The sequence below is a fragment of the Styela clava genome, chromosome 7 (assembly GCF_964204865.1).
Source record: "Styela clava chromosome 7, kaStyClav1.hap1.2, whole genome shotgun sequence".
NCBI classification, from domain to species: Eukaryota; Metazoa; Chordata; class Ascidiacea; order Stolidobranchia; family Styelidae; genus Styela; species Styela clava.
Window position 1 is genome coordinate 23,233,448 of NC_135256.1, and position 9,720 is coordinate 23,243,167.

A 9,720-nucleotide genomic window follows, 5' to 3' on the forward strand; every position below is an offset into this window, starting at 1 on the left:
ACAATTAGTTTGAATAGCTCGCGGAGCCCTTAGATTTCTCTCATGGAGCCTTGGTGCTTCGTATGGAGTACTTTGAGAACCTATGGTGTAGATTGTAGAAGACGTTGACATTATTAATATTTGAGAAAACCAGTCGTGGGATTCAAATATTTTTTTTCATTTTCAGCCGGTTCTTTCACAAAAGTCATATTTTTCAGCCGATTCTGTTACAAACAGAATATTGACAGTAACCAGTAATGCTAACCGGTTCGCTGATCTCATAAAATTCCGTGAGACGGTTCTATAGAACCGGTGCGAACCGGCTGAATCCCACCATTGGAGAAAACTGATATATTTAGTTGTGTGCAAACATGGAAGGAAGTGTTTTTTTTAAGTAATTTTAGACGCAAGCATGATCGGATGCTGGCCATAGCTATATTTTAAGTTTAAAGATAACTAATAATAAATTCCCCTGATAGATCACAAGTCACAACCCAAATAATTGTGAATCAAATCCATAGAATATCGGAAGTCTGTAATAATGACACACACTTGCAACCAATCTCATGAAAATATGACTCATTTGGTAATGAATATTGGCCACTTTGACCCCTGAAGCCTCAATATAAATCAATGTGCGGAAATAAATGTGACTTGTTCTAGTTACACTTCGGGTTTGCTATTATAGAAGTAAAATACTACTTTATCCTCCATAATATTGCCTAGGTGGTAATCATAATCATTTGATCCTGAAAGTGTCAGTGCCCCACTAGTTCTATTTCAGATCGTACTATGTTTAACTAGACTCGTGTTTCTGAACCTGACTTAATCAATATTTTATATCATATATATTGTCAGACACGGCCTCGGTATTGAATTAACCTATATAGGCTTTATTGAATGTTCATTTGTCGCTTTTTCCTGGCCATATGAAATGAATGATTCGATAATGCTCTGAAGAGAAACTGTTCGATGAATTTCAATTAATAAAGTCGTTTTTTACCGTAAAAAGCTTGACGTACCTTATTCGTATTTTTTTATTGTTTTTTCTTCAAAATCATCAATTGAAATGAAATCTACTATGAATTATAATCTCTACTTGTGAGTCGAGAGAGAAGCGACCCGACTTGGGACTCAAGAGTGCAGTAATTGTCTCAATTTTTCAAGTTTAGCGTACTTTTAGTTTTTCTCTGTATACAGATCATTGTCATATAACACAAAAAATATAAACTCATGTGAGCATATCTACTTGTTTTACAAATAAGATTGTAAGAACATGATTCAAATGTTATCAAATTACATAAATATTGAAATCTCCCTTAACAAGAACATGAACATTTTGCATCGTTTATTCTAGGTTTTGTCTTGGGATTGCATATCGTGCTCGGCGGGGCTTGCTCTCCTTTGTAATGTGCATGAGCTGTCGATTCGACCTGTCAGAGACAATATACTATTTGAAACTGAAGGTATAACTGCAAACAGCACTTTTTAACCCGATATTTAATGAATTCTAAATGAGATATAAATAAAAGGTTGTTTACCTGGAAAGCAATAGTTGGTGGTTTGTATTTTCTGACCGGTTTGAAGTTAACCCGTGGGGCGGACTGAAAATTATCGAACTGTCGAAAGTTCATGCTATAAGACGTATCGTCATAGAATTTTCCTTTCAGTGCCTGGAAATAAAATATGTTTGAATTGCTTTAGTTGCAGACTACGTTAGTTCATATAAATTACCTACGTGTTTTTGTCGACATATATTGCTTTTATTTTCGCCTAATTCAAGATTCCTAACTATCCATACAGTCATAGTTAAAATGTGAAGAGTTTTTATAATGGGAGGCCCAATCTCGAACATACATAGCAAAACACTTGGCCCGACTAACCACAGGAATAATCTGGGTAGGGCAGACTGGAAGTTTAAACTCGCGAACTTCTCTACTGACTAATTGGCACATATATCTCAGATATATCTGACTGCTTCTCACCATCCTCTATATACGATAAACGATATACCTGTGACTGGGGTGAAATTATGAATCAACGCCATGTCACCAACTGTGGCACTTTATGGTTCTTCGTAACTGGTGTGTCATCTACCAACCAAAGCACTAACACAATTTGGCTTCCCGCCACCAACACAAATTATGAACTCTATCCAAAAATGAAGATTTCAAAGATGTTACTAATTGGCTATTCCGAATCACATTGGCTGCTAATGATTACATCACAAGTTATTACGTACTAAAATAGTAATTTATTACCAATCAAAGGATGCCCTAAAGGTGGCCACGATATAGCCATATGACATTGTTCTCGAGTGCTCCATAAATGCCCGGTTCATTGAGCAAATTTATAGCCTATTTGTACAGTGTTTGCGTATAGCCTCACCCTTGTTGGTGTGGACTTTGAAAACTGACGACGGCGGTAACTCGCAGGTGGGTGAACAAATTCGTCAGTGTACTGCGTTGATCCTTGAAATGGGCATTTTTGTCGTACCTGAAGGTTTCCGTCCAATTTGTACGGTTTTGGTGGTCCCTAGAGAAAATATAGTATATATGTGTTTATACCCGGTATATACATCGATTGATATACCGTTGATTGCGATTCTATCGGATTTATTTCTAACTAGCTGCAGCCCTCATTATTTAATTTGCTATATTTGATCGCACTTTTGAATTTAGTCACAATGGCGATTCGCGTTTTGAACTATTTTTTAATTATTCTGAAATGTGTAATAGTTTTTTTTTGGGGTGTTCTAGAGAAATAGTGCAAAGGGTAATAATGTTTGCAATTCATCCAGTGAGAAGTCAATCAAAACATGAGTAGAATGATATTTATTTTGTAAATTCCAAAAAATATGGAGATTGTTTTGATGAAAACTCTATTTCTCACTCTTGATCATCAGTAACTCACATTTAACAATATACTTTTCAATAATTTATAATCTCCAGAGCGAATGCAACAAAATTTTATTAAAATTTGAAATTGTTACCTGGTATGGCAATTGTTTGAAATCGTCTTTGTACAGAGTTTGTGGTTGGAACGGGGTCTCAGATACCACGTAATGTTGTAGAGGCTTGAATGATTTCGGTCTCAGCACAAACGGATGCTGGATATAATCATCCTATTTGAGAACAGAAATTAAAATTCGCTTCGTTTAATCAGTGTGGTATATATGCCACCTTTCTTCTTAGAATAAAATCGAGGAATAGTCAACGTATATCAAATAGCACTCTTCTTGGGATGAAGTAGAAGAATAGATTCAGAACAGAGAATGGCATCAAACACCCAGTATTGGCTAATTGAATTCATGTTACACACTTTCAGTGTTGGTCGATAAAAGGCACGGGTAACGCAACAAAAGTTTCAAATCAGCTATTTACCTCAACCAACGAAATATATTATAGAATGCTGAGCTTCCAAGATAATAGATCCAAATCCTGATATTTCATCCTTGGAAAAGTCACATTTGCCATATAAGTATTATAAATATATATTCAAAAGGCGAGAATTACCTGAACTGTAGATCGATGATTGAATGGATCGAAACGCCAATTCTCCCGTGTTCCCTTTTCTTTTACTAGTATAGGCACTGGTTGGCAAGGATCAGGTAGTTTATAATCGAAATCCGCTTTGTTCGTTGTTAAAAGATTCATCCGACAATTTTTATTTAGGCTATTAGCTGGGCATGGAATTATTGACTGCGTTCTTTTTTGCAGACCCGGCCACCTGCGAGAAAAACATATTTTAACACAATGATTTTGATACTATAGCCCAGAGGTGAACTTTCAGCAGTGAACTTTCACGGCTATCGTTCGAAGTCGAATATCATTTAAAAATGCAGAAGAACTTCTTTAATGAAACACAGCTGTGACAGTTTCATTTTTGAAATACTTTGGAGATGTTCGAGCATCAATGTCATAGTGTATTGCGCTCTTTGATTTTGTTTATTTAAAACATTTCAACGTACTTGAAGTTATCTTGTACTGTAGTTTTCTCCTCTCTAATATCTTCTGATTTGGGAATGACACCACCTATATCCGGTTTAATGATTATTGGTGCTCTCTTGGCTGTTGAGCATTCTTTATTGCTGTATCTTCTGTATGTTTCGTGACTAACCGATAATTTCTCTTCGTCACTTTGCTCAAATATAAAGTGAGGTTTAGTTAAATTTAGTTTTATCAAGTTACCTTTATAAATTTATACTTCAGAGATGGCGATTTTAAAGGTGAAAACGCTGTTTCTGATCTAAATGCTGATGAATTAAATGTAGAAGATGATCTAAGCCTCCTTATTAAAAAAATTGGATGTTGCTTCTGGATCAGAGAAGACTGATTTAGCTTATTATGCACATACTTCACTCTGCTTTTGGATACAAATTAGAACTTTACCTGATCAATTCGAAATCAATTTCAATTCAACAACTGGAATTTCGTCAATCAAAAAAGAAATCAAATTTATCAGTAATCAAGTTATGGACCATATATGTACATTTCAGGATTGAAGCAACCAATCAAACTCGAGTCTCAGGCAGTATGTCAATTTTTGTCTCGAAACGATGTAATTGGACCAGGACCTCCTACGACATGACAGGTCCAACTAAACTTCAACTTTTCAAGTTTAACGCCTAAGTCATCTTCGCGTAATTGAATTTTTTCAAACTTCATCTGGTGACCCCAAAAGTTCGTATCGTTGCCTCCAAGTCGTGCACCAACGCATCGGTCTATTTATTGTTTATATGAGTTTGCATATATTGTGTGTTTTGTGATTTGACGAATGGAATAAACTCTCTCTTATAATCTTACATTACATTGCAATACATGATAATCCTAAGTCTCACCGTTATGAATTTCCCATCCGCAAGACAAGGTCGAAATGATCGACGTCGCTGGTTTAAACCGTAAGTATCACGAAAATTATCTTTGTATGTTGATATATAGTGGAAATATTCTTGTAGGTCATTGTGCTGATTCTGTTGGGGTCTGATGCATCTGTCAAGCAGACATAATTGATTTAATAAAAGATATCAATGATAGTTGAACGAGACGGAATATGCCCAGTCAAGATTTTCCAGCTAGTCCCGAGCCTGCGTTCGAAAAGTGGACTTACGAGGAGATAAAACAAAAACAAAATCCACAAAAATTTGGCATTGGCAAAAGGCCCATATGTTTACTTATTTGCTGAAACAGCGGCATTAAAGGCGTTTAACATTTTAGTTAATTTATTGTTTTAACAATCTAACATAAATATAAAAAATAAAATAAAATAGAGAAATAATAAATTTTTTAGGAAAGGTAAATTTCCATAATTTTAAAACGTTCTCGTTTTAAGATGCTCATGTGTTCTTCCCATTCATGGCCTGTTCTCGAATGTGCGGAAATAATCGAATGCTTCTCATTGGTGGTATCGATGTTACAAAACAAAAGAATTAATTAGCAACAGGGGAAAACAATTAGTACATAGATATCGATTATATGAATTGTTGGATGAGAGAATTTTTTTAAGTCGATTTCTGGTCCGGGCAATCGATCTAAAAGAGAAGAGCTCTGTTTGCTTTAATTGTTGCGTTCAGAATTACGTGCATTAGGTAATATGGGTATGGTCGATTTAACGAGAAAAACTATAGTGCAGCTTGTTATTAGTACTTATTTGATTTCTAATTATTATTATATAAATGTGAGGAAAGACAAAATTATATCGAATCAGGTTTTAACTTTTGATTGACTTTCTTTTTCTCTCGTTTTGATATTATTTATAAAAATATTTCAAATTCGTTCTATGCCAATTATTATCTTATTTTTCCTTGCGGTTTTCCGTCTTCGCCGTCAGCAAGTTGTCGAGTTTGTTATTTTCGTTATTAAGCTTGAAGCTACTTTTGTATTGTGTAAACACAAAGCTATATTTTGCAAGCCGTAAGGGCGTATCGTGTACTTTTCAATGTAGTGTTAGTTTACTAATATACTATTCATTCATTGCAGAATAAGTACCACGAGCGCCAAGTCCGGCTTCCCAACTTTCATCCACTTGGATCAAGATTTAATTATGCACGCAAATTTGAATATATCTTTTTTACTTTCGACAGGAATAGTGTCATAGGCCTCTCTGCAATTTTACTTATTTTATATTTTTCATAAATATTTTATTTTGTAATGCTTCTAATCCTAACTCTGTTCACAGTTCTAGCAAGTTCCCATTTTAAAATCAGGTTCGCATTGATGCTCTGACGTTACAGCTTAATTAGGTATTGGTAACAACCACATGAACGGTTCTTGCTAAGCATTGATTGATGAAAAAATATATAATATCTATGACTGGGCAATTTCATATCCATGTATATTTATATAATGATTATCCACTGAATTATGAATGACAATGACGATGAACCGTGAGCTTAAATCTGTAATTTTATTTCTCTAACGTCTGGTTTAATTTCATCCCACGGCTTGGTCGCGAGGATAATTGGGCTTGAATATCACGTAGCTATGTAAAAGAGTTGCTATTTACAATGATCATAAGGACGGGAAAAGTATTCTGACATGAGATAGTAACATGTTTTTACCTCTTTAGCCTAGGGAAGTAGCCTACAACCCAGCGAAATGAGCTCCAAGAAGTAAATAAGATAAACGCAAGATATGATATATATTAAATATGATACAGTCGGGTAAAACGGCTTGTAATAATTCGAGATTTCAAAAAAATCGGGTATGATAATAACTTACAAAAGGAGGTAGAAATATATTGTGAATGTTTGTGAGTCAATACCAACCTTTGTGTGATTTTGATGATTCCGTAAAATATTATAATGAACGAGTGAATAGGAGTAGAGAAGCATTAATACAGTCATGAAAATTTCCGTTTTTATGTGCTTCGGTATTATTATAAAAAGTTCTTCGACACTATTTTGAAAATCTAATAATGAGAAAAAATAGAATTTTTTTTACATGTGCTCAGGCCTTCGAAAGGTTTCTATAGAGACACATTGGGGATAGCGATGGGATTTGTATGTACGTTTTGCAAAAACGTTGTAAAATTAGACGTGGATAGTGTAAAATAAATAAGATAAAATTGAATAATAAAATTGTTTTGAAAAGGCTCATTCGCTGTAATAGCGACACTGGGGGCCGTCCTCTAGACACATCGGCGCAAAATTGTAAGTCGGTCTGGCTATCGGCACTATATTTGAGGTGTGTTCTAGTCAGTGGTGGGATTCAAATCTTTCGTAAGCCGGTTCCTTCACAAAAGTCATATTTTTCAGCCGGTTCTGCGTTACAAACAGAACATTGCCAGTAACCAGTAATGCTAACCGGTTCGCTGATCTCATAAAGTTCCGCGAGGCGGTTTTTTAGAACCGGTGCGAACCGGCAGAATCCCACCACTGGGTCTAATTCCGAAATGAATTCATTATTTTGCTTTGTACATTTTATGTGAATTTGTAGAACTCTGTTAGATGCTTGGAATGATACTTACACTGAACAACGAATAATTACTTTAGATACTCGTTCGCTGAATAATATGGATGTATGTTAGGTCAGGTGGTTCTCAAACTGGGGTCCGCGATGGAATATCAGGAGTACCGCAAGAGCCTTTAGATTTTGCGTTATAGGCCAACGTTGTCATTTTGCATTTTCTTCTCCTTCTTGTGAAATAATCGCTCTTTTCAGTGCAAGATTTCAGTGGTGATTGTTATTGTCGCTAGAAAGCTAAAATTTCGGTGTGATGACGTCTCTGTGCCGTGGTTCCGTGACGGAATTTCAGCGATCTCGTCAGACTAACGCTACTGTAAAGTTTCGCATTCATTCTGTTAGCAGCAAAATGGCTAAAAGCGAGAAAACGACCAAGACTTATCCCAATTTAGGCGTTTCGTATCAAAAAATGATGATTAAAATTCAGTTTTAATATCATATTCATGAATATATTGCACCAACCAAGTAGTCGTGAGCATAACGACACTGCATTTAAAATCATTATCCCATTCGTCTCCACATACTTATGTGGACATGGATTTTCTACACTTGTTCAAAGCAAGACGAAAGCAAGGAACAAACTTGATATACACGTTCACATGAGATAAATCAGTACGTTGGTTTTGTTGTTTACGTGAGGAGTGGCAGCTAATTTAAATGTTGTCTGAATAGCACTATGCTATGTTCTTCTATCGTGTATTCGGTTTCAAAATTTTGGGTTTCCGCGGATACTTCATAGAAGCATGGGGGGTCCGCAAGCACATAAAGTTTGAGAACCACTGTGTTAGGACATCCTTATCACCCACGAACGATGCTTATGTTTGTGCTTTATATTGTTACTTATTTCCCGGATTTTCTGTTATGGCCATTTAACAATTAAAATGGCTTTTACTCTCATGAATGCAAAACTTTTATCTGATAAATATTCGATAAAAAGGAAACTTACAACGTTCTAGATGTTCTGGGATGATTGACGTAGGTTTGTTCGTACATTGTCTTCATGTCGTGTTGTCCCGATGCATCGAAGCTTAATTCTCTGTTTGATGGCGGCCTAATTTGTTCCTTTTCTTGATACGGCCATGCCTGGTATTCCTGAAATTAAATATCTACAATAAATCTTATATTATTAGGTATTGACCATTATCGTTTTTTAAATGACCGGTTCATTGAAAACTCTCTACAAAATCAATAAATTTGTATACAGCTGAAGATGGCGTACGGTTTATTTCTCTTGCCAATTTTCTTGCTATTGCAATGAATATATGATAAACTAAATTTATATCTATTTATGCAATATAAAAACTGGTTCACTGGAGAAATGATTGAAACCGACGGACCAGGCATGTGTATTGATCACTTGATAATATGTGCTATAAAACTTTACTGCTGATTACATGGCGAAGCGAATTTGTCTGGACAAATAATCGATTTACAATACGCTCGCTCGCTCAAACGCTCACAATCGGCTATGAATGTTGACTACTGTTAAAGGTTGATGACGATGTTATTGCATGAGTGGTACCCTGAAAAAATATAAAAAAACTAGCTGTAAAGAACATGGCCCGCGAGAAGATGAGAACAGAGCCACACTGAAACCTATCAGGTGGATAATTACCATGTTTTTTTTAAACTTATGATAATAAACTTCATGCAGGTTCATAAAGTTACTTTGACAGATGCTTCTGTTTCACATCTTACTCCATTTGGTGAAAACCGTCTATAAAAATCTCACCATTTCAGTATTTTTAATCAAATGAGACGCGGTATAGTCTACTATACAATTAATAATTCAATTCAATTTGTTTATTATACCAGACCATCGCAGTGCATGTATATTGTAGAAAGACACAAACAAATCAATTAACACAGACAACTACAAAAATAGCACAATATTAGCAGGAATAACAGCTTATATGAATCAAATTCACAGTACATACCACAATATCAGCAAAAATAACAGCTAATATGAATCAAATTAACAGTACATACCACAATATTAGCAAAAATAACAGCTAATATGAATCAAATTCACAGTACACACCATAATATTAGCAAAAATAACAGCTAAATATACCTGTAATTCAATCATATTATACTGGTAGAGTAAAACCGAAGGGAAAACTCACCGTGTTATATTCTGTATCCATCGATTTTCGTGTTGTCTCTCCGTCGTCATTGTTGTAGCGACAGCAAGCTAGGACAGCCGCGGTCATTTTTGTCTTCGTCTTCACGACGTCCTTTTGAATTCAAACAGTCATTTAATGTACTAAACCTAAAA

General features: G+C 35.3%; 1 protein-coding gene across 1 annotated transcript; it reads right to left on the bottom strand.

Moving 5' to 3' along the window:
• Positions 1–1,205: 1,205 nt before the first annotated feature.
• On the bottom strand, positions 1,206–9,679 carry LOC120327606 (uncharacterized). The gene is made up of 9 exons (XM_039393937.2): positions 9,569–9,679; positions 8,389–8,534; positions 4,820–4,970; positions 3,950–4,122; positions 3,495–3,708; positions 2,972–3,103; positions 2,368–2,514; positions 1,521–1,652; positions 1,206–1,412 (listed from the first exon to the last, which is right to left on the bottom strand). Exons 1-9 carry the CDS (start codon positions 9,653–9,655, stop codon positions 1,299–1,301), a joined length of 1,296 nt encoding a protein of 431 aa, XP_039249871.2. The 5' UTR covers positions 9,656–9,679; the 3' UTR covers positions 1,206–1,298.
• Between the last annotated feature and the right edge of the window lie 41 nt (positions 9,680–9,720).